This window comes from Fukomys damarensis, unplaced genomic scaffold (genome assembly GCF_012274545.1).
Source record: "Fukomys damarensis isolate Sample0158 unplaced genomic scaffold, DMR_v1.0_HiC HiC_scaffold_36, whole genome shotgun sequence".
NCBI classification, from domain to species: Eukaryota; Metazoa; Chordata; class Mammalia; order Rodentia; family Bathyergidae; genus Fukomys; species Fukomys damarensis.
This window is the reverse complement of record NW_022900948.1, coordinates 28,571,315-28,597,340: the sequence shown is the minus strand read 5'-3', so window position 1 is coordinate 28,597,340 and position 26,026 is coordinate 28,571,315. Positions and strand designations below refer to the sequence as shown.

The 26,026-nt window shown below is 43.4% G+C and overlaps 1 protein-coding gene across 3 annotated transcripts in view; it reads left to right on the top strand.

The window, feature by feature from the left end:
- The window catches only part of Susd1 (sushi domain containing 1), a 115,030-nt gene that overhangs the window by 82,378 nt on the left and 6,626 nt on the right, over nucleotides 1–26,026 (top strand). For 2 of the 3 annotated variants that reach the window (XM_019209821.2, XM_019209822.2), the window contains exons 12-14: nucleotides 15,760–15,856; nucleotides 18,933–19,191; nucleotides 20,866–20,905. In XM_019209821.2, the coding sequence (XP_019065366.1) occupies nucleotides 15,760–15,856; nucleotides 18,933–19,191; nucleotides 20,866–20,905 (396 nt within the window). The remainder of the gene's footprint in view (nucleotides 1–15,759; nucleotides 15,857–18,932; nucleotides 19,192–20,865; nucleotides 20,906–26,026) is intronic. The other variant, XM_019209823.2, reaches the window with a different exon arrangement.

Genomic DNA, 26,026 nt, shown 5'->3' with positions numbered 1-26,026 from the left:
AGATCAAGAGAGAGTTGGTTAAAGTAGAAAAATGAGGTTGCAAGCACTACTATCCCAGCAGTGGTCTCTGCTGTTATCCCCATTCCTCCCAATAGAGGAATAAACTGGATGGCCATTTTTTGCTTTTGTTTGGTCATTGACTTGATTGGAACTGGGTCTGGCCGGGAGACATGAGGAAGGTCCACTTGGGGGGACAGATATCCTAGGGTGCTAGTATCTGTCAAGTTGGTGGGCAGGCAGGAATATGTAGGGGAGTCACAGAGAAAGAAGATGCTCTTAGTCTCTGTGCAGGTTGGGAGGTCGAGTAAGAACAGGTGACTAAAGGACAGTGAAGCAGGGGCATATAAGGCACCATAGGAATTTACAATCCCGGTGGTGGTTAATGGGCTAAGTGTGGTTTGTACTTCGAGAGACTGGGCCCAGGCTGCACCTGTGAGTGCTTGAAAGGGAACCAGCAGCTGCTTTGACTGTGTTTACCAGGGAGAGGGTAAGTCTCCCCTCAGCAAGATATAGGAGTAGCTACATCCCCCTGTCTGTGAGTTGGGCACACATAGTTTTTTCACTTGGGAACCCAGTATCTTGGTTTTGAAATTTGGACAGTTAGTTCTCTGTGAGTCTGTAATAGGAGTGGCCTGTTTGTGTGATTGAATGTTGAGCTGGTTTTAAGTCCCCTACTACGTGGATGGATCCTGTAACTTGGTAAGTCTTACTGAACTTTGTGTTTGTGTGATGTACCTGTCTGTGAACGGTGAGGGTGGAGTTACAGTGAAGACCCTGAGTCCCTGCAGGTTGGGAGGAGTGTGTAGGTGTTTGAGAGATGTTATGCAAAGGTCTGCAGGGGCCAGAACACAGGTGCATAAGCAGGGACCGTGTAATGGGGTGACAGAGGGTTGAAGCTACCAAGCTGAGAGTTAAACTGTATAACAAGATCTTGGAGCCCAGTCACAGTTCTAAAGGCAGGACTGTACTTGACTGTGTATGAGATGGAAGCTCTTACCGGAGGCCAGGCAGAGGCTGCTATGGGGACCACATAGTGTGCTGTGGCAGAGGGCAAGAGGCACAACCAGTGATCTCTTTCAAATGCAGGATTGGACTGGTTTGGAAGGTAATGAATGAGTAAGATTGAGAGTGTGATATAAGTATTCTATCTCCTGTGGAACTTAGCAGATTGGGTTGTGTGGTTTACATGACGAAGCAAAGGCAGAAACAAAAGAATGAGATTTGGATGACTGAAAACTCTTGGAAGGTTCCTTGGAGCCATTGTTTATATACAAGAAACATGAGGGTATCTGTTGTTGAGGCAGAGTTAGAGGGCATGGGGTAGCACTGTAAATCAGAGAGAGAAGGTCAAGGGTAAACTGGGTGAAGTGACAATAAGAGAGAGACAGGAAACTGAGATCAGCTTTTAAGGCTATGAGTGTGCCTAGATGTTCTCTCTGACTTAAAAAGGAAAGTGACTTTATTTCCCCAGGGAATTGACAGGTCAATGTAACCAGGAAACAATTAGAATAAGAACCCCTAGTAGGGAGTCTAACCAGACGGAGGAGGGGGTGAGCTAAAGCAGTTCTGTGGAGTATTATACTTATCCCTGGAAATCTTTCTGAAGGACAGCTGTAGGCTCTTGGGGGCCCAGAGGTAGTGAGATTATCCTCCCCTGTTGGTGAGGGTTCTTCAACTTGTGGAGGCTCTTTGTTCTTTGTTCAGGGATTTAGGCAGATGTGATGTATCCAGGAGTCATGTCCAGCCACCTTAGCAGCAGAAGAGGTAGAAAGCATAACAGAGAATGGCTCCTTTCAGCCTGGCTTTCAGGAGGGAGACATGGGGAGCATGGCGCCTCTCTGTGTTGGACTGCGGTCTCTTCTTGGAGGACCTTTTGAAATTGTGCTAAAGAGATAACATGTTGCACCTGTGTGGCCACTTCAGAGTCCAGTAAGAAGTCATTAGTAAGGAATGGCCTTCTGTACAGGACCTCATAAGGGCTAAGTCCAATATTTGCAGGACGTTTCTCATTCTTAGGAAGGCAATGGATAGAAGGGTGGTCCAGGGAGTCTCTGTCCCCTGAGTTAGCTTATGGAGGTGATTCTTGAGAACCCTCTTAGCTCTTTTTACCTTTACTGAGGATAGAGGGTGTCATGCACAATGCAAATTATATTGAATACCCAGGGCCATAGAGACTTCCTGAGTTACCTCAGCCCTGCCGGGCAATTGTTACTTTGAATTCCTTTGGCAACCCACACTGAGGAATGATTTCATGAACCAAGGCTCAGACAACTTCATTTGCCTTTTCTGTCCTTTGTGGGGAAGCCATTATCCATCCTGTGAAAGTGTCTGTCCTTTCTGAGAGGAATTGAAAACCCCAGGCTCAGGGCATATGAGTAAAGTCTATTTGCTGATCTTTCCCTTTGCATGCATGTTCCTGTCCTCTGGAGACTGTGAGGAGCCTGTTAACATCTAAGGGACTGTACTTTGGCCAGGTCTCACATCCTCTTGGGTCTCTAAGGCCCTTTCCAAGGAATAGGCAGCCAACCATTTCTTGTGTCCCTTTTTTCCTGAAGTGGAAAGACTGGTGAAATATCATTGCGATTTTCCATTGACTGTCCTCTTGAAGGAGGAGCCTTCCATTCTTGGCCTAGAGCCAACCAAAGGGCCCTCCTTGAGGGTCTTTTCTGTTTCAGTGGTGGAATATTGAGATTTGATATCATTTAGGGAATGTTCCCACAATAAGGAGTTCATCAGAGCTCCTGGCTGATATCTTTGCATTGCTTGGTGAGTGACTGTGTCAGTGGCCTGATTTCCTGTGTTAATCTCATCATTCCCATTTTGATGTCCCTTGTAGAACATTCTTGCCACCCCCTTGGGGAGATATACAGCCCTTAGGAGACAGTCTATCTCCTGATGGTACCAGATGGGGATCTGGAGGCTGTGAGAAAATTTCTTTCCAAATGGCTGCATGAGAATGAAGGACAAGGAAAGTATACTTGGAATCTGTATATGTGTACAGTATATGTGGGTGTATGTATGTATGTATGTATGTGTGTGTATATGTGTGTATAAATATATACACACACACACACATATATATGCCTGCTTCCTTTCACTAAGTTCTTGCTGAGAGCAATGAGCTCTCAATTTTCTGAGAGTATGTCACTATAGCATCTAGCCTTTCTAGTTTCATTTTTTTACAAATGAACTCCCATCAGTAAAGAGAGTTCAGTCTAGATTTTCCCAGGGAGAATCCTTCAAGTCTTTCCTTCTAGCATGTGTGATACACTACCTGCTCATAGTTACATATCCACTCCTCTTGGTGTCCTGCTGGTAGGAAGGTGGCAGGGTTTCATGGTAGACAAATCTTAATCTGGATGGCTGGCCCCTCTAATAACATGGCTTGGTAATGCTGCCCATGGAGTCCAGCAATCCCGAACCCTGGTGTGAAAAATAGTCAAGTCATGGCTTGTTATGGTTTGGGTCTGGATGTCCCCCCAAAACTTCATGTGGTCAGAGGTGGCTGAATCTGGAATGTGTAATACTGGAATTAAGGGCATGTGATTACTAAACCACTACACATGAGTGATTGGTTGGTACCTCCCTTATCCCAGTAGTCTGGATGGGATAAAAGGGCCAGAAAGACAGTTAAGTCCCTTGTTGTCTTTGCTACCTTGTGTGCACCTTGTTGTTTCCCTTCTCTGATGCCTGTCTGCCATCAGCCCTGCCTTGGAGCCAGCCAATTATGGACTGAAACCTCTATGAACTATAAGATCAACAAACCTTTTATCCTTTAACTTTGGGTGTCAGGTACTTTGTCTCAGCAACCAGAGGAAAGTAACTAACATATTGCTCAGGGTTAGTTTGGCATCTTCAGGGATCAATAGAGCTACAGTAGCAATTGCTGTCAGGCATGCTGGCTATCCCTTAGCCACGAAGTCTAATTCTTTGTTCAGATATCCCAGAGGTTGCTGTGCAGGTCCCAGTACTCCAACTGCAACCCCCTTTCTTTCTGTAACATATAAACTAAATGCTGATAGCCAGCTAAATGCCAGCTAGCAAGGTCAGTCCTGGGGCCTAGAGAAGTGCTTGCTTCAGGGTCTTCAAGGCCTTTTGTTTCTCAGGGTCCCATTGCAAGAGATGACTTCCTTGGCTTGGGGCATCTTTGAGCATCTGGTATAGGGGTGGGCTATTTCCCCATACCTAGGAATTCATAGTCAGCTGAACTCTGTAATTCCCAGAAAGCCTCTTAACTGCTTTAAGATCTTTGAAGTGGGAAATAAAGCTATTGATTCAGTGTCCTCCCTTCCCAGCACTTGAGTCCCCTCCAAGATGACCAACCCCAATTATTGTACTGAGAGTTGGCATAATTGGACCTTATTCTTAAACACTTTATAAATCTTTTGTGTTAGAAAGTTGAGGAGGGCTTGACTTTCACTGTTACAACTTTTTCATTTGGGGCACAAACCAGGAGGTCATCTATATATGGAAAGACTTTTACCTTTGCATAGGAGGAGTCTAGGAGACCTCTTGAAAGAGCCTGTCCAAACAATTGAGGACTGTTAGAAAATTCCGAGGCAAGGAAAAACTGAGAGGATTGTTAGCTTAAGGTTAACTGAAAGGGTTGTGTGGAAGGGTCCTCAAACCCAAAGAGATACTGAGAGTCTAGTTGTTGAGGGATGCAGAAAAAAACGTCTTTTTTATTCAAAATCAGGAACCACTTAGAGCTCTCCGGTATCTGGGCTAACAAAGCGTAGGGGTTAGGCACCATGGGGTGTGAGGGAGTAATGATCTGATTTATAAACCTGAAGTCCTGCACTAGCCTCCAGTCTCCATTTGGTTTTTATGCAGCTAGGATAAGAGAATTGCAGGGGCTGTTACAAGGTATCAAAAGGCCCTACATCTTGAGTTTTTCTGTGATCTGTTTTAGTCACTCTCAGGCCTCTCGATTTAATGGGTATTGTCTTTGATGTAGAAAAGAGGCATTGTCTTGTAGGCAAATTTTTACTGGAGAGACAGTAGTCACCCATCCAATTTGTCCTCCTGTAGCCCAAACCTGGGGCCTATTTTAGTCTCCTCCAAAGGGAGGATGAGATGTTGACTGGAAGCCATCAGAATACTTGTTCTCATATCTCTACCCATAATGCAGTAGGACTTTCAGACATCACTAGAACTGAATGGGTAAACACAATCTCCCCAGCTACAGTTTAGGGAATAACTAAAGTGGTAACTGTCTTTCCTGATACCACCCCTGACAACAGTCTTTGACACGAAGAGGAAGCCAGAATAGGAACAAAGGAGTGAGATAGCCATACCAGTGTCCAGCAAAATGTAATCAATTCATCCTCCACTAGTAGGGTCACCTGGGGCTCTTGGAGCATTATGAGCTGGTTGGTGAGAGCCCCAGAGGAATGTGGCTGGTCTCCTTAGTCCTGTTACTATCATCTGGGAGGCTCTGTGTGGCCCCTGTAGCCTTTGCCTCTGAGAACACCTTCCAGCGACCTTCCCTTTTACAGTGTGGACAGGGGCTGGGTGGTGGTGTGGTGCACTGATTCCTGGAGTGCCCTGATTTCCCACACTGGTAACAGGTCTTGTTAGAAAGAGTGCCCTTGGTGCACTGTGTGTCAGGTTTTCCTAGCAGTACAGCCACAAGTAAGGTGGTCCTTGTTTTTTGGTTCCGGCGGTCTTATTCCTTGGCTTCTTCCTCGTCCATGTGAGAGAAGGTACTGGTGACATGTTGAAGAATATCATCCAAGGAGGTCTGGGGACCTAAATCTAACTCCCTGACCATTTTCTTGGTATCTGGGGCTGCCTGAGTGATAAACTTATCCTTGATTAGAACTTGACCTCCCTGGCACTCAGGTGAAATGTTGATATGCTTAATTAGGGCCCCTTTCAGTCTTTTGTATAAATCATGGGAGGTTTTGTGTCCCTCTTTTATTAATTTAGAGAGCTTCTGGTAATTAACTAGTTTTTCCTTTGGATTTGCAGAGGCCTTCCAGGATGTAAAGCACAAAGTGCCCATGTCTTGCATATCCCTATGCAGTGCTGAGGTCCCGATTCGGGATATATCTGGGGATTGCATCTCTCTTTGTTAGTATATAGGGGTCTTGTGCAACTCAGGCAAGATATTGTTCATTTCCGTATCTTTGGACATTTTTAATACCCTTGGTGGTTGTGAGAGTATGTCCCAGAATAAGGCTTACATCTATATGAACCAGGTCATAGTTTTCAGCCAGTTCAGCAAATACCTCTGTAAACTTGTTCGGATCCTCAGAAAATCTTCTTACCTCCCTTTTTAATCTATCTTAATTCTTTAGGGGGAAGGAGATATGGGCTTCTTGGGCACTTTGTGTCCAAGGGTTTGACCATATTACTTAAAGAGGAAACGAGCTGAGGTGAGGGGCTGGATGTCCTGGTCTCGAGGACTTGCTAGATGGCCCTTGGTAGAGAGGACATCTAGGCAGCAGTGGGAGCTGTTCACCCTCTGGGAGTAAGAGAGGGTAGAGATGGCTCAGGGACGTAGTTTTCTCCCTACTTTCTGTTCCCTTGGTCTTCCCTTGTCCTTTTAGGAGTAGAGGCTGACCCTCACCAAGCCCACTGGGCTCTTGGGTCTCCTTTCATCTTCTTCCCAGTGCCATAACAGCCTGCAGAGCTGGATCAACTTAACATGTCTTACAAAGTGTCTCATTCTCTCTGAGGGCAAAGAAAACCTGAACATAAGGGACCTCCGACTGTTTCCCTTCCCTTTAACAAAATAGATCTAGCTGTACTATGGTAGTTTATGCTCCCTCTTGCTGGCCAGGTTTCTTCATTTCCTAGTGGATAGCCTATCCATGCCTGTGTGGAGAAAAAAAAAAAAGTCATCTTTTCTTCAATAAACGAGGATCAGATTTTTCCTACTTCTTGAGAATGCACTCCAGAGATGTGTCCACAGAGGGGAAACTGACCAAATTTTTCATCTGAAGCACACATAAAGAAGGTGGGAGGCATGAGAGTGTCCCTGAAATACTTGCCTGACAGCCTCCTTTCTTAGCCTGTAGAAGCAGTGATAGAGGATGGCTAACTCTCCCTCATCCTGCCAGCGTGTGCCCTGGCCCACCCACGGGGCAGCATGATGGGAAGTATTTGTTTCATGAGAGTCCTTCTCCTTTGGTCATGGCAGTGACAGGGGGACTCTTTGTTTCCCCCACTGCCTCTCAACAGCAGTGGGGTAAGCTCATTTCCCTTTGGCCTCCTGGCTGCAGTTGCAAGGCGTCCCAGTGACAGCCTGAGAGGAATGGGAGAAGGTCCTGCCCTCCAGCATGGCTTCTAAGGTCCTCTCCACCTGGGGGATTCTCTAGCCAGAATAAATTGACGACTTTCCCACGAATGGTAGAAAGCCGTCTGGGAAAATATCCTGCATTAATTGATGTATGTTAGATTGCTAGTTGTTTTGTTTTTTTTTTTCCTAGTGAATATAGTACTCTCTAAGAGGTGTGCCTAGCTTGTGGAAGTGGCTTGGGAGACAAACATTAACCATTTCTGTGCTAAGATCTGTGCCCTATGCGCGTTGTAGTATGAGTTGACCCAGGGAGAATTCTCTCCTGTGTGTCAGGCAGTTCTTTGTCTGCTTACCTTTTTAACCCAGCCCAAATAGAAGGTGAGAAGCCTTTTGCCGAAGGGGAGGGGAACCTATGAATAAATGATAGATGAGTGAAGATTTCTCTTCTGGTTACCCAGTCAGGCTTCCACTGAGGAGCCTTTGGGTGCCATTCTGGGAGGGAGAGACCCTGGCCATGGCCCCTCAGTTGTCCTCTCAGCTTCCCTGGTTCCAGGCAACCACAGCTCCGTCTCCAGAAAGGAATCCAGCTGCCCGTGTGGTCAACATTCCCACTGGGTTCAGTGGGGGATTAACCAGAAGGTGCTGGGGAAGCCTGTCTTCTACTTTAAGAGTGGCAGCTGCTCTAAGAGCACTTAAGTAGCTGGCAGAGTAACCATTGTTTCTCAGAGTTCTATAAGGGACAGTCACAGATTGTGTGCAGATATGTTTGGTCATTCTGCCACACACTTACCTTACTGTAGAGGAGATGATGCCCCATGTTGGATGCCAAAAATGTAACCGGACCCCTCTAGCTCTCTGGTCCGGTCCTTCCTTTGGAGGAAGGAATATTGAAGCCAATGTAGCAGAAAGCAACAAGCAGTGGGGTGGCCAAATAGGTCAAAGTGGGGTTCTATTGGATACCATGGAAGTTTAGACTCAGGGGTCTTTGTACTGTTTTTGGTACCAGTGTATGTGATAAAAACCAGAGGTGCTCCTGGTTGCAGGTAGGCTTTTGTCTGCTTCATTTGCATTTTACTTGCTCCAGTCTCTCCCATTTGTTTAGGGATCTGTTGTTTGTCTCTTGTATTTTATTAGGCCCTGGTAGTTGGTTTGCTTAAGTTTATTACTCAGGCCCTCTGGTATGCTAACTCACTTAGGCCCTGATTTTTAAATTACTTTAACTATTCAAGACCTGTGTCCTATCTATCTAACTTGCCCTATCTCCTGGCTTCAACTGTATTTTATTACTTCAGTTATTGTAATTTAAAAAGATATATATAATATTTTGGGGAGCAAGTTCTTTTTTATTACTTTCCTCCTTACTCTTCCAAGTTTTCTCAAATGATAATCCTGATTTTCTTTGTCATTTGCTTCTACCAGAGGACTGAAATCATTGACATGCAAGGATGATAATGAAAATTTGCCTTTGGTTCCTCTCCCATCTCATCTACCCAGGATAAAATAACTATATTTTGTAGCTCAGGCAGGACCCAATTCTTGCCTCAGGTGTACTGTAGTTTAGATCAGTAATGTGACTGATGGAATGGAGAGCAGATTTTCCTAGGACAGCAGCTTGGAAGACAAGGAATAACACCTTGGAAAATAGAGCAAGAGATCAAGGTTATTTAACCTTAAAATATGCTGAGAACCAGTGTACTGAGTTTGGGATTTGAAGTTTGGGAGAAAAAGTAGGACTGTTTAAATAATAAGGTGGAGAAGGCCTTTACCAAACAGGACAGAAAACAGCCTATAAGTCACACGTTCATTGAGTTCATTCAGTCAGATGACAGTGGCACCTTTGAAACAGCAAGGCTCATGCTAGACAGGCAAGGGCAGTGTGGCTTGGAACAAGCAAGGATTGGCCTTCATGCTTATGCTCTGGGCCCACTGAGTGAGCACTTTGTTCTGCTGCTATTGAGGGAGGCAAGGAATTGAGTGGGTTTAAGAAGTTAGCCAGTGATTAGAGGAACTAAAATTGTTTATCTTGGAGAAGAACAGAGAAAAAACTTCAAAGAGTCAGGGGAAGGTACTTTCACAGATGTGGTAGTCTACCTCTGGGCTACAACAGGAAATGTGAAATTAAAAAAAATTATTGTCACACAGCACAGCACAAATAGACCCCCAGCTAAAAGGCCAGCCAGAGGGGGCTTTTTCCTTTTTGTCCATTATTACTGTAGGAATCTAGCAACTGTCTTCTTCACATGCATCTTGGAGTTTCTTTCTGGACTCTTGAAACTGGCACAGACCTTCACTAAAGGTGTCGTATGAGACTTTCACTATAGTGAGGTCTGTTCCAGGTGACCCCTGCCACTAGCCCAAGTCTCTGGCAGTCCATTATGAGAAACATGGTTTGTGTCACCATGGCTGGGTGACTTTGGAAGAAATTCTAGATTGACTGAATAAGTGGTTGAACTCAGGGCTTTGGGCATGCTCAGCTCTGTCACTGAGAAATTCTAGATTGAATAGTTTCACAGAAGCTATTGATTTTTCTTCCTCTTGTGCCTGTTTTCTCCCCATCTGCCTTCAGTTCTCTCTCTCTCTTTTTTTTTTTTGGTTTTTTGAGATAGGCTCTTGCTGTGTAGCTCAGGCTGGCCTTGACCTCACTGTGTAGTCCGAGCTGGCCTTGAATTCGTGGCAGTCCTCCTGCCTCAGCCTCTCACATGTTGGGATTACAGGCATGTGCCACCATGCCCAGCTAGCCTTCTCCTTTTATGCAGTTTCCCTGGTAGCCATGTCCATTCCTACTTATGAGCAGACTCCATGGCTTCTCCACAGTTTGATCCTAGCTCCTGGACCTGGACTTCTTGCTGCTTTCTGTACAGTTCCACATGCGCTTTCTTCTCAAGAAGGCCCAAAACTGAGCCACCTCCCAACTTTCCTCCAGACTTGACCAAGGGCGTGCTCACTGAATCAGGGGTTTCCTCCCTCCTTATCTCCCACCACATTCTGTTCTTCCTCTTCCTGGAGTGTCTCTTCAGCATTCCCTCTCCTCAGTCTCAGTGCCATCACTTGCTTCAGACCTCAGATACCTCCTGTGTAGAGTATTGGACAACCTATGCTTTTGAATAGGTCAATTCTGTAAATTGTATTTCTGAAATAAATCTGCCAAAAAGTCTTGAATGGCTCCTTATTATTTCCTGGACACAGATCTGCTCTGCACCTACCGCTCTGACCTGATTACCTGCCTCTTCACTGCTAGAACTCAGCCATGAAGTCGTGAACTACCCACAGTTCCATCACGGCCCCTCCGTACCCTGTTCCTCTGCACATGTCTCTTTCTGTCTTTGATGGCTTCATCCTGCTGTCTTTGGTCAGGTGCTCCTCTCTCCACCTCAGAGCTCTCTGTGTGGCTCCCAGCATCTCCTGTTTATAAAACTACTTCCACCATTAGATTCTCAGCTCCTAGAAATCAAGTAGTTTCTTGTTTCCTTGCTGTCTCCCTTGCCTGGCATAGAGTTGGAAAATAGAGGTGACTGAAAAATGTATGCTGACAGCAGATACAGAAAAACACATGTCACAGAGCTTTAAAAACTATAAAAACCCAGGAAGTCTAGGTTTTTATTGTATGTTGTGATTGAGGGGTTCTACCCCAGAGCTATTTTCTAATCCAGTAAATAGAGTTGTGAGTGTCTGTTTCACCTTCCTGGACTTTAATTTCACTGTGGCAGGGATTGGGAGTTGGGGCATAGGTGGCAGCAGGCAGGTATTCCTATCTGTGTATTTTTCCTTTTCTCTCCTCTCCATGTCCCCCTTTTCTGTCTTTTCCTACTGAGTTGATGCAGTCATAGGCCCTGAAGAAGAGTTGGGCTAGGTCATTTTCCCTGTTGTCCTCACCGTGTGTACCACCCAAGGGTTTGGAGATATGCCTGGGATTCACAGAAATGCGGAGGAACTGCGTCCACCTGGTGCAGTGCCAGAGCTCAGGCACACAGCTGTGTGTTCTGCTCTTCAGCAAAATATCAGGGTGCTAGATGCAGTCTATAATTAGGACTTTTTGAGTTGCAAATGACAGGAATCTAGCTCAGAGCAGCTTAAGCATGTGGAATTTGTTGAACTATAGAAGTGGAAAGTCCAGGAACGGATCTTGCTTGCAGCACAGTAGATCCAGCCACAGATGGCCCTTCCGAGCCCTGTTGCCATGCTCACTCCTGGCTGATTTGGTATTTATAGCCACCCTTCCAGAGGAAGGACAAGATCTTCTGATGTCCTCAAATTAAATGAATTGTTCTTCTTGACAAGGCCTATAGTTGGGGCATGGTGATCTGTGATCACCAGGGCTTAGGCCAGAGGGCCACTGGAGCCCTGTAACAGCTTTGTAAGAACCATATGGGAGGGAGAGAGGATACTCCCCACCGAAAAAAGGACATGGAGAATACAAGCCAACATATAAAGGAAACAATGTAGGAGAATGTCAGGCACAAGGTGCCCCATTTTCTGGGAGTTTTTGCAGTTGTGCAGACTTACAGTTAACCTTTGAGGCTTGGCTTATTTCACCCCCTGCCCAATAAGCAGAACCTCTGATGCTGATTTAAGGACACTCTTGCCTGTCTTGTTTCTACCCCTTTTCCTAGCCAGGACTGCTTTACTATGTTATAGACCCGACTCAGTCGCAGCACCCCAAATGGTTTCTGTTAGAGTGAGAGAAGAGCTAAAGCTATTCCCATAGCCTCCTTTCCTGGCATCATTCCTAAGTTCTCCTACTCACCATTCCCTTGGAACAGCTGCTAATTAAAAGAGCCTGGTATTAGCTCCCGTCAGGCACCTTGACCTCTGTCCTTTGTGATCTCAGGGGCCCCTCATTCCTTCAGGAATCTGTGGGTCCAGGCTTATACTTCTAGGCCATCACTGAGTTTCAGGCAAGGTAAACACAGGCATGTTGACCTACTATGGCAGTGCAGTATGTTGACTCCAGGGTCAAATTAACCTGGGCCCCACACTGGCTCATTTGTAATTAGTGGTGTGACTGAACCAGCCTGAGCTTCGATTCCCTTATTGATCAAATAGAGGTGATTTCTGCGCAGAGCTGCTGTGAGGACTTGATGAATGGGCAGAAGCAAAGTTCCTAGCAAAGAGTTGGCAACCAGGAGATGTGGCTAAAATGAATAATAAAGATGACAACATGCTCGGAGGGCGCTGTACTTCAGGCTCTGTTCTCTTCTGTGTGCAATCACCTACTATCTGTTATTGTTTATTATTTTTAATGGAACCTTAATCCCCTCAACAAGCCTAAGAGGTAAGGATTATTTCTGTTCTCAATTTAGAGATGAGGCAGCCAGAGGCATAAATGGCAGAAACAGGGCAGGTGATTGAGCTCAGTGCAGCCTCTCGTGCCTGCCAACCACAAGGTCCTGAGTTTGATCCCCGGTACCAAAAAACAAAAACCAACAAATGGCAGAGCCCTTGGTCTTAACAACTCTGTATTAGTAATTATTTCTTTATCTTAACTATGGCCTGGATGCTGATGTGAGCCATACTGGATAAATCTGTGATTCCACAGTAACTGTATCAGTGGATTCTTTTGTTGGGTTGATTTGTTGGTAGTCTTTGCAGATTCAGTGTGTTAGATGTAGATTTTATTAATTCACTCAAAGGCAAGAAAAGCCAGCTGGATCAAATCAGTGGATCCAAGCATTCAGAGAACCCCAAGGCAAGCAAGAAAGATGCAAAACAGAATAGGTTCGAATCCTCGCTCTACAACGTTATGTATGCTCTTGGACAAGGAACTCAGTCCCTCCGTGAGACAATTTCCTCAGTTACAAAATTAAATTTTCAAAGGTATTAATCATAATCATTCCACCTCTGAGTTTAGGGAAAAATAAAAACATATAAACAAGAGCAAGATAGGAATCCAGTTATTATTTCTGTTGCTGGCGAATCTGGCTTGGGCCTGAAGCCAAAATAAAGCTTCCTGGAATTTCCTCCCACATCTAAACTTGCACCCCACCTGTGGGAAGGTAGAGTCTATTGGGAAACTGTGGGCCTGGCTTCAGATTGGGCCTTGGCTCAGGTTTGCTTAGTGTATGGAAGATGGGGACAGGAGGTGGAAACATCTGCTTTGCGTTCGGGATGGCCCCATAAAAAAAAGAAAAAGAAACAAAAGTTGGGGACACATGGGAACAACAGCCAAGCTGTGTTATCCCACAGATCATATGGACAGAAAGGCAGGTGGGCATCTTTTCCTAATACTCTGGAGAGGAAAGAAGTTTCTACCACATGGGCTAAGGTAGGTACGCCAAGAGAGGGGGAAAATGAATGCTTCCGTAAGTGACATCCACCAGGAAGCACTGTGGGGAGATTGAGTGATATGAGGCACATACAGGACCCATCTAGTGTGTCTGGTTAGTGGCCAAGACATCTTCACTGTATTACCCACGGGCCAACTGGTGGCTGGTGCGCTGACAGCCTGACTATAACTTTTAATAAGATGTTGGGACACTGGTGTTAGCCAGGAACTAGACAGTATTTTCTTCCCAATCAAAGACCTATTTGGGTCGACGTGGCTTCTCCGTGCTTGAGGGCCAGCAGAGTGCCCAGAGGACGCAGCAGTGCGCAGCCGACGCGGACCCGAGCTCCTCAGTTGATTTCCTTTGGTAATCCCTGAATTAAACAAATTGAAAGGACGAGTGAACTGGAACAGTTGAGGCAGGAAGCAGAGCAGCTGTGGAATCAGATCCAGGATGCTAGGAAAGCACGTAATGGGTGCAACACTTGGTCAGATCACATCAAATATGAACTCTGTGGGTCAAATACAGATGCGAACAAGATGTATGCTGAGGGGCCACCTCGCAAAATCTATTCTGTGCACTGGGGATGTGACTCAAGGTTCCTAGTCAGTGCTTCCCAAGATGGCAAATTAATTATTTGGGATAGCTATACAACAAATAAGATGCATGCTATTCCCCTGCGGTCCTCAGGGTGATGACCTGTGCATATGCTGGTTTTATAAAATATAATATAGTACAGCATTATGGAAAGCAAAACCTATTGTTTCAACTGATATTAAATGTACTCGTCAAAACTGACATGGTACAGTATAATAGTTCAGTGATGCATATGGTAGGGCATTTCAAGCTTTTTCTGTCTTTTACACAGTGGTGCTCTATCCAGTTGTTTTCTTTTCAAAGAAGCATCTGAGTCTTTACATTTTCTTATCCAAAGGCACCCATAGCTAAGTGTGTCTTTAAAATTGGTTAAACTTTTTTCCTGTTAAGGCATTCTGAAAATGTTTCTGTTCACTTAATTTCTACACACTTGTGACTATGAATGTCAGTACTGTGTTTGATTATGGAAAAAGTAAACATGCTAGATTAAAGCCTTTTATATGAGTTTTAAACTATACAAACTTTGGACTTGTGCCATGATTTAACAGTATTCTTGGATCTTTTACAGTGGTTCCTTTATTTGTACAGTTGCTTTGTGAAAAAATATGTGAATTGATAGTTGTAATCAAGAAAGAGCTTTTAACTAAAAAGAAAACAAAAAAAGAAAAAAAGACCTATTTGGGAAATCTGGTTTGAAGGAGTACAAAATAAGAACAGATATAGTACTGGCTGATATGCTGGTCTCTGCTGTATTAGTCCATTTTTCATTGCTATGACAAAATACCCAAGGCTGGGTACTTTATTAAGAAAGAAGTTTATTTAGCTCACAGTTTTAAAGACTGAAAGTTTCCTAAGATCAGGCCGTCCCATCAGTTTGGCCTGATGAGAGGCCTGTGGCAGACAGTATCATAATGGAGTGCATGTGAAAGAGGCCATGTGGTGAGACAGGAAGCAGAGATGAGGTGGGTCTAGTCTCGTTCTTATGACAATCCACTCTCTGGGCAACTCACTCGCTCCTTCAGACCGGCAGTAATCCCTTCCAGGGAATCACCCCCAGTGCCTAATGCCTTTCATTAAGCCCCACCTCTTAAAGGTTCCCACTCCTCATATTGCTACACTGGATCCAACACGTGAACCTTTAGGGGACACATGTAAACCATGTCTAAACCACAGCACCTACCAAATCAGAAGCTCCTCTCCATGCAACTGTCAATGCTGGGGCATTGGTGGAAAATCTACCACTTCAACTGTTTTAAAGTATATAATTCATCAGCATTAAGTACATGTCCAATATCACGCAACCATCGCCACTGTCTGTTTCTAAGTCTTTTTCATCACAGAGCTTGTGATCATTAATCAATGGGTTTCCCTGCCAGTCCACACCCCGAATCCCTGGCAGCCTCTAATATACTATATTACTGAGTCTATAAATTTACCTATTTTAGATATTTGCTAAAAGTGGAGTCACACAGTATTTGGGGGGGGGTCTGGTTATTTCACTTAGCATTATTTTCAAGGTTCATCTGTGTTGTAGGGTGTATCAAAATCTGCTCATTACTTTTTATATTAAAACTTTAATAGCCTCCACAAAGACCACTTTCTTCGTGCTTTTACTTTTTCTGATCATATCACTTTTCTTTTTAATGTTCTCAGAACCTCCTGTTCCAGAAATAGAATCTTTCACAGTGCATAGAGGACATCTACCACGCCTCAAGCTGAGGAAAGCAAAGGAGAGAAGTGGACCTATCAGGTCAGTGGGTATCACTTCTCTGTAGTTGTCCAGTGATCCCAATAGGCTGTTGGAAGCTTTGGTTTGGTTGAGAAGACTTGTGTGTGGGTGGCTGCATTTGAGTATTTGGGGCAATGCCTCAGGACCTCTTTTTTTGATTTGCTTGGCTATAGTCTAGGTCTTTATTCCCAACAGTATTTTTCTGAAGGAAGAAAGAGAGTTCTCAGAGACCAGAGACAAGCAGTTGGGAAATTTAGCTCAACAAATTAAACCTGTTTCTGAGCGCTGACAAACGTGGCTGACAACATTAGGTGTTGTCCTTTGCATTCACACTCATAGTGTATCCTAGTGATGACCCGTCAAGGGCGTCATTTCATTTACTGGAGACGGAATATGTTTCTCTTTATGGAAGGCGGATCTTGGTGGAGTGTGTAGTGGTTTCTATCCATTCATGTACTGAAGTATGGGCCAGATACTGTGTAGTCAGTGACTGCTGCTGGGATTCCAGATGATATTAGGACAGGTGGTATTAGCCTGCTGGGGACTACACTGTGTTCAATTTTGCATTTATTTACAAAGGTCATGGTAGGTTTAGGAAAGTAGAATCAGTCTCTCTCCCCTCCCATCTTTTTTTTTTTTTTAAGTGGAAGATAAAGTCTGGCCTGGAGAGAGAAACAACTTGGCCTCAGTAACAGGTCAAGGAGTTGACAGTGTGCCTGGCTGGACCTACATGGCCTATGTCCCTCTTGACTCTTTAGTGATCTCTCAGTGCATTCCAGATAAAAATAAATATGAGCTATTACAAAATCATGAAAAAGAAAGCCTGTGTATCTATCATAATTCTCAGGGTTTCCCTGCTTTCATATTAGTTTAAGTCCAGTGATAGACATTTATTAAGTGGCTCTGTTTCTTGATTCCTGACAAGTTACTGGAAGACATTGTAATTCTGTTTCTTTAGGAGGACAAGTTGTGATGTCACTGCCTGGGAGAATATACAAGAGCAAATGTGATACTTAAGCCAAATAATTACGTAAGGCAAAAAGAAAAGCCAAATGACAGTCTACGTTTGTGGCTGTGTGACAGCCAGTTCCTCCAAAACAGGAAGTGGAGATTTGTGACTCATCAGGGGAGGGTGGTGATGAGAAAGAGGGGAGAACTCCTTCTAGAACAGTCAAGTTTCAAATTGCCTCAACAGCTTCCCTTATGTCATGAGGCCTCATTACCAGCAGAGAAATGAGGTGATTTCCTCAGCCTGACTGCCTGGTGTGAGCTGGAGCTAGCTGCTTTGTCAGCCTGTGTTGTGCAGTATTTGGGGGTGGTGGCCTGGGCCAACTTATAGAGCAAGCACCCAGGCACTGAGCCTCCCTTCCTCAGCTTGCTGATCTTAAGTAGATGATTCAGAATGTTGCCGCTCTTCTTGAACGCTAGCATCTCCCACCCTTGCCAATTAATAGAGGTCACCTGGATTGCTTTACCAACACTACACGCTTCCGACTCTACTGGAGATTTTGATTCAGGAGGAGTGGGATAGGACTGGGAAATCTGCATAATTATCAGGCTAACTGAGGGAGCTGCTTTGTGTTTGTGAGTGACACTTCTGGGGGTAGTGTACAGTGCCAGATGGGTAAAAGTGAGCCTTGAACTTGTACATGACCCCACCATCGATCTATGCATGGAAAGATGAGAAGGATTTAAAGCTGTGTTTATGGACAGCATAAAGCTGCTACTTTCTAACTGGACCATGATTCACAGGGCTGTCTTCTAAAGCCCTGGGGAAGGTTTTTGTTACAGGAGCTTCCTGTAGGCAGTGGATGCCCAGTAGTGGTTTACTGATGGTGACTTCTTACTGCCCTGCAGGTTTTTACTTTGTCTCCTGTAGAAATCCCTTTATTGAAAACAAGGCAGACTTTGTGTAAATCGGGGCCCTCAGGATCCCTAGGATGTCTGGGAATCTGATAGGTGGCTGGAGACTTTCCAAATACAACACCTACTGCGAGGGGGGGGAAGGGTTCTCTTTTCTTAACCTAGTGATTCTTGAGCTTATAGAAAGCAGGAGACTGGGCATTAGCATGTGGAACTGGAAGTGCAGATTTGGTGGTGAAATAGTATTATGTGGCTTAAGGAGTTTGGAAAATTAATCGTATTTGGTATCCATGCAAGTTTTTCCTCTCTACTGAGTGCTTAACTTGAAAACCATTAATGAGGGGATAATCATAGCCAAAGAAATGTACAGGGATTTGAAAATGTGTAAGAGTAAGTAATTTGACCTCTTGTTATCGAGTAAGATAGAGATAGCAGATGATCAAATATTTACTATACCAGAGGCAAGAGACAAGGACTGAATTAATGGGACTGGAAAGGAAGGCATGACCCTTTCTCAGTGCACTTTTATTCTTACATGTCCTTTCACTGGTGGGCTATTGGATGGAATAAATAATAATAAAATACATGACAAGATGACACCTACAGTTAGGGAACAGTTTTGCAATGTACATATATCATTTTTTGCCTTTCTGTCTGTTTTAAAATTTTGTCAGCCAGATTAACTCAAGGAGACTTTGTAGTACTGGCTTCTCTTTTATTTCACATGAAATTTGGTATCAGTCTGTGAACTGCAGGGAATGTAAATCACATGAATTCTGTTTCAAGTTGCCACATGATTGTCTGGAGACTTTTTCAAACTTAGAACATTAACAATTATAGGAAGTTTGCCTCCATGTGACTGCAAAACCCTTTCCACTGCTTGGCTTTGCTCACCCAAATCACTGATCAGATCAATCATATGACAGACACACAGGGCAGCAATACTTGCAGCAAGTTCTTCTAGCAAAAGAAGCAAGTCTGCAGCTAGAACTTGGAGAATCACTCACCAGTGTCATCTGGCACTGGTGTCATAGTTTAATGTAGCGTTTCATGACTGTTGGAACGGTCAGATGGTAAATCCTTTGTGGGCCAAAACTTTTTCTTGTCCAGTGTTGGGTCCTCAGTGCCTTTGAAACGTACTTATATCATAATAGGAGCTCAGTAAATATAAATAACTGAATGAATGAATCCTCTACATGAAGATCTGATAAGACATTTTTCTTTTTCCTTCCAGTTCATATCAGGTGTTGGTGCTTCCACTGGCCCTCCAAAGCATATTTTCTTGTGATTACGAAGGTGCTACCTCATTCTTTAGCAATGCCTCTGATACTGATGGATATGTGGCAGCAGAACTACTGGCCAAAGATGTTGCAGATGATACCATGGAGATATCTATTGGAGATAGGCTGTACTATGGGAAATACTATAATGCACCCTTGAAAACAGGGAATGATTACCATATTGTATTGCGAATCACAAGTGAATGGAATAAGGTATAGTTATTTAAAAGCTCTTATGAACTTGGTAGTTTTGTCTTCATATGAAATTTAAATGTTTGAACACATGTTTTTCTAGTATTTGAGATGGACACTGCATGTAGTAACTGCTGAAATGTGCCCCTGACTCTTAGGCCAAATGCTTTGTCTTCTAAAGAATGGGCACATGAAACCCTTACAGATGATGTCTAAACATCCCGGGAGAACTTGCTGGATATGCATTTGGATCGATGTGGTTTTGGTTCTTCTTAAGCTCTCATTCTGTTCCATTCTGAAGCCTGAGCTGGAAAGGAACAACTTGTTTTGTTTTGTTTTTGTGAAAAGGAACATATGAATAGATCCTTCTGTCGACTTCCTTGAACTCCAAGGTGCTGTCTCCCCTCATTCACTTGGGGAGCAGGAAGGAAGGGCAGTTGAGCGCACCTCCTTAGCTGTGCCATAGGCCCCACTCTTCCTTCCTATGTCCTCAGAAAGACTGTGCTTTTCAAGCATTGCTTCTTTTATGAGATCCAGAAGTAAATATTCATTTGATAAATAGAATGAGCTAGACCAGCAGAATAGCTAAAGCTGCATGAGCCAGTCTGGGCTAGAAAATAGGAAGAACTTTGTGATGATTAACCTGGGAGAGGTTAAGCTTAATGTAAATGCATATGGGATTGTAATGGAAATTTAAAAATTTAATTAATACTAATCAAACATCTCTTGAATGATACATTCAGGGCAAAAGTATGAAAGTATCTCAGTTGTAAGGTTCATCAAATATTTAAAGCAGACTTCTATTAAATTCTGTGTAGGACACAGGTCTAATGTGCCATTGACATGCTTGAAATTAAACCAGTGGTTACTTTTAAGACTATATCTAAGTAGCAAAGAGGGTTGGTAGTGCTTTGTGACTCTAATGTAGGGATTATTTTTCAGTTTCAATATACTTTAAAATACTTTTAATAAAGTGAAAATCAGAATGCCTAACTGTGTGACTTGAAAGAGAATCTCCTAATGAGGATGGCAGGATCTTTCTCTAATTCTGTTATTCAGCTTCCTCTGGGGAATTTTGTTCTGAGTCTTATACACAGGAATCCAGCAGCTCTGATCGACAAGTATTCATATAATAATGACAAGAGCGACGAGAAGGCATTCCAGCCCACTAGGCTTGCAAGTTTCTTCTCTCATGCATGTTCCTCTTGCTTTCATCCTGGTTTGTGGATGCATATTGGGTAACAGGCTGCCAAGTGTCACCCAGATAGGTGAAATATTATATGTCAGAACTTCTCATAAACCTGCCTGTAACATCCTTCGCTACTTCTTCTGAACTTAGGTGTCACCTCAGAATTCTTTTCAACGTAGTTTTCCAGGCCATCAGTTCCAGTTGCTCAGAACTGGCAATGGGGAGTGAAACTCTTGCCATTCTATTGTTTACCCCTAGTGCGTGCTTTCTCAGATCTACTGGAAACCCGTAGAAGTGATCTCTTGGGTCATTTCTATGCCTGTTACCCATGCCAGACCCTTGGGCACTGATGGTAGATGGCTGAACGGTAAAGCTAGATGGGACTTTCAAGATCTTTTAGCTCAAGTTAAGATGCCAAAATTTGAGTCTCAGGGCTTTGCCCTCTGAATTATATTGGTTAAATGGACACTGTGTGCCACCTAATATGCTGCTGTTTTCCTTTGCAGGTGAGAAGATACTCCTGTGCAGTTTTGGCTCAGGTGAAAGGTAAAACTATTTTCTCTCTAGGAATGCTGTCTTTATTTCTCCCCTGTTCAATCTGCAGTAGCAAGTTTATGTTGAGATCTCTTTTTAAATTGTCACAGGTGACAGAAACCCAACACACTATCTTAAGCTACAAGTCAGAGTTGAAAAGCAAGGTGTGTGTGTGAGCGGGGAGAGTGCTTCTTATAGAATTATACAGATAGCTTTACAGTCAGGCCTCCAGGGACTGGAACTTGGATCTCAGCACTATGATTGGGCTCTTCCTTTCTGTCTGCCTCTTGTCTCTGCTTTCTTTGTGAGTTAGCCTCATTTCTTTTCTACTCTAGGTCATGCTGGGGTCAGATCTGGGCCTCAGCTGCCCTAGCTGAACAATGTTAGTGGGAACAGAAAGTTTTTAAAATACAGGAATAGAGTCTTTTCTTCTAAGTTAAGGGACTAGAGGAGTCATCGTTTATAGGAGATAGGTAACTATGAACAACCTATCTTAGATTTTGGCTTGTTGGGAATTGGACAATGTGAGAAATACCTCCACCAGGGTTGAGAGGGGGATAAGAGTCCTATTAAGAAAAGGCTCAGAGAAACATACATGTTTACACACCAAAGTAAGAGCTATAGCAGTCTACTACCTTCTGTTTGGCTGTGTAACATGTGCACAGTCATATACAGTGGACCCCTGAGTTGTGACTGGACTGACATATGAACAACTTGAGTTAATTAGGTTAATTGAAGGTTCATCTGCCTCCTGTTATTTGTAGCATGTACCCAGGTAAATATCCAAATCTCACCTGTATTGACTTCAACCAACTTGAGCTACAACCAGCCGTTGGAAACCAATTGAGTTCATAAGTCAGGGCTCCACTGTATACAGTCACATGCAGCTTAATGACATTTCAGTCAATGACGGAATCTTATGGGCCCATAAGATTATATTACTGAGAGATGTTGTATCTTACTGGTGTATTTTCTGTGATTACATGATGACACAATTATCAGTGACACATTTCTCAAAATGTATCTCTGTCACCAAACGGTACATAATTGTAATATTAAGGAAAACTTCCTGCATTAACAAAATGGAACCCCAGGGAAAGACAGTTGAAAAGCTGGTTGCTGCAAGGGATCCTGGGGATAGTATGTTCTTCTTGATCAAATCCAGATGTGCTTTTCATGATCCATTTAGCAATCTGTGATCAAATGGAAAAGCTAACCATTAAAGGGAAAACTGGATGCCCACAATAAACACTGTCATTTAAAAAGGAAGAAAATACAAAGTAATTTACAGTGATTGGGGACCCAGGACACCACCTACTGGATGGGTCATGCAAGCACCCTCTGTTCCTGCAGCAGAATGGGGCGTTGGGCAGTCAGTCTGGCTGTGTCAGGGTCTGCCTAACAGGAAAGTGCCCCTTGTTCTCCATACCCTTTCCCAAAGGAGGCAGTGGGAAGGATCTCTGCTGGGTGCTATACAGTTTAAGCCTTCTACTTCACAAGGGTGGAGTTATCTAGGAGGGGGACGTGCCTGCTGTAGGGATTGAGCAATTGTCACTCTTTGTTTGCCAGGCTGGGGATTTCCCTTGCAGTAAGTTTAAAAAAAAAAAAACAACGGGCAGCCGTCCAGCATATTCAGTTCCCAGGAATTTCAATAGTTTGTAGCTAATACTAACAAGTTTATGACCTTGGAATCTGGAACTTTTCCTTGTGGTTTATGAGTTTTTGGAACAAGCTGAGAAATTCTTCCCTCCACCCACACTATCATTTTAACACCTTATATCCTGTCCCTTGCCTCAGAGCAAAATAGCACAGTAGGCTGGTATAGTGAGGACCACTGATCTAATGGCTTTCAGAAGGGCTCCAGTATACAGCACTTGACACTGGAGATCTGTCACCCCATCAGACAGTAGAGGATACTTTGCAGGAAGGGTAAAGAAGGAGTCTGGGATATTAGGCTTCCTCTTTCTTTTTTTCTTTTCTTTTTTTTTTTTTTGCTTCTTCCCTAATCTTATATCCCATTGTTTTATCTCCACTTAAATCCTCTTCAGCAAGGGTAGGGGAGTTGATTTTCAGCCGAACAAGGCAAATTACCTGACCATCAGCCATTTGAGATTGCTGATCACCAGGCAATGCAGGGCTGCCTTTGCAAAGATGTGTGTTGTTCTCTTTCTGTGTGAAGATGGGCCAAGCTCCCATCTTGAAGAGGTTTAATGAAGGGCACAAGAAACAATCACATGCCAACATTGGAAGACTTTTTGTCAGTCCATCCCCTAAACCTCTGGGGATGGGAATGGAGTTCTCACAAGGTAGAGGTACTTTTATAGAAGAGTTAAGATGTGCAAGCTTTCAGACACAGAAATAATAGCTCCCAGAATCCACTGCACTCAGCAACTATTTGATACAATTGGAAGATATTCAGATTGGGTCAAAGAAATAACCAGAGAGCTGGCTTCATTATTTGGCTGTTGAGTAAGTTAATAGGAAGGATTTTGCTTAGAGAATATCTTAAGTGGCTTTTGGCAGTGCCCTTTTCCCCACTCCACGTAAGAGCCACTACTGAAAGAGAATTTGAGCCTTTGTATTCAAACAGTTGGAAGATAACAGAGCTCTGGAAGATAATAGAAAACCCATTGTTATGTGGAAATTCTAAAGACAGTTCCAGTATACATTTATCTGTGTATAAAATTTACCTGTGTGTTACATTCATCTCTGGAATCCTTATTCATAAAACTTTGGAGACTGACACAGAAATTTGGAGAGAGGTGGGATATAAGTTAGTTCTGAAATTGTTGTAGTTCAATCGTGCCAATCCTCAGCCCCATCCTGGCCTTTGATCAGTGATGAATTATACAATTTACCTTTTGCATGTTGCTCCTGGATTGTCTTATACCCGAAAAGAGCTTTGATGTGATTACCAAGGGACCAGAAGTTGGTTTGATGGCAAATGAAGAGGCCCAGCTTCCTTGCCTGAGTCAAGCTGCTAATCAGCCGAGTGTCTTTGAAATGTTTGTTTTGGCCAGTTCTTAGTTACTTCAGTCTGGGCCTTCTGAGATCTCTTCTAGCCGCAAAGTACTGTAAGTCTATGATTTCTTGAGCCATTGAGATAATAATAAGCTATAATCAGGGAACATTCTTCAATCACAGGCCTGAAAACTCTGAGTCATTAGTGACTACTCCTCATCGTCTTTCAGAACACATGTTGTACTGGTTTTTATTTTTGTGTTCATTCCTTCATATATAGCACAGGCTTTCATCCCTGTAGCATAGATGGCTGGAAAACCCTTCTTGTTCATCTCTCATCGCAAGAATTCAGGATTTCCTTCTTCAGCCTACACATCACCACTTGACTCATTTCTAAATGGCAGCACTAATTTATTATTTCTCCCTATACTTTTTCTGTGGTTCCCCATTATTTTTAAGCCTGGATTTTTCAGTTTGACACCAGTGTACTGTCTAGGTGCTTCTCTCCTTTTCCGTTCCGACTAATGTGCCCGTTGTTCCCTGGATATGACCCAAGCCTTTTCCCCTTAATGTCTTTGCTCACACGAGGACTTTATTACTCCCACCTGGATTGTCTTGTAACCTGCTTGTGACTACCTACAACAATCCCATCTGTTCTTCAAGATTAAAACCAAGTGCCATCTCCTCCCTGAAGCTTTTAACATTTCCCCGACAGGGCAGGATCTCCCTCCCTACCTCTCTTTAGCCATTCTGGAATTCTGTAGAGCACCTGGTGGGCACTTATCTTCACCTGCTAGATTTCAGATCCTTCAGGGGAACATTAGAAGAGTTGGGACAACACTTGGCACACATTCGGTGCTTAATCAGAGTGTATTGAATTGGGACGAGTGTCTTTCGAGTAGCCAGCAGTCTGTTTTGTGGGAAGTGATGGATAGTTAGTGTAATATTTGTCAAATTAAATAAGTTTGAGAAGACCTGATTGAACCGACTATAGACCAAAAATATGTGGAAAAAAATTGCATCTGGGGCTGAGGGTGTAAAGTCATAGAGTGCTTGCCTAGCATCCATGAAGCCCTGGGTTTGATCCCAAGCCCTGAAGGAAAAAAGAATCGCATCTGTACTAAACATGTACAGACAGTTTTTCTTGTCATTATCCCCTAAGCAATACTATTCGCACAGCATTTACAATGTTTTAGATAGTATAAGTAGTGTAGAGATGATTTAAAGCATATGATAGGATGTGGATAGGTTATATACAAATACTTTGCCATTATATATGAGACTTGAGTATCTGGAGATTTTGGTACCCTCAGAGGGTCTTGGAACAATCTCCTATAGATACTGAGGAACAACTATATATGTGTAGACACACATACAGTCATTTAAAACATGACTTCTCTTGCCTATTCATTCAAAGACCATTGCTTTGAAGGGATTTTGAACATATAATTAAAGTCTCCAATGAGGCAATTATTTCATTGGGCTGGAGCTAATCACATGAACCTGGGTCTGGAGATCAGGGGAGATCAGAGTCTCAGGGTGAGATGGACTTGACATAGGGACATTCTCTTGTTAGCTTTGAAGATGGAGAGAGCCACATGGAACCCTGTAGGAATTAGGAGTGACTCCCAGTTGACAGGCAGTAAGAAAATGGAGATCTTAGTTCTACAAATGCAGGAAAATGAATGTAGCTGATAGTCAATGAATTTGGGAGTAGATTCTTCCCCAGAGCCTCCAGACAGAAATGCAGCTCACCTGACACCTACAGTTCAAACTTGTGAGATCCTCAGTCCAGCACCAGTCACAGTATGCCTATTCTGAATGACTTGTGAGCTAACAAATGGTTATAGCTACCTAAATTTATGGTACTTGTTAAGCTACAATAAAAAATGAATATAGCTGTATTGCTGATTTATCAGGTATTACTAAATTAGTTTTCTACTTCAGTCTGCTTCACTGTATCTTGCTTAGCAAGGAACTCAAGTGAGAATAGCAAAGAGAAGTTGGACACACTAAATATAAGTCACAGCACTTATTTCTACCTTTTGGTAAATAGAATTATTGCTTTCTGGAAATGACTATGCCTGTCTGTGCATTTATGGAAAAACATGTCCATACCCAAAAGAAAGTCTTTAAGATGTCACAAGTATGAGAGTAGGCATAGAGTCTCTC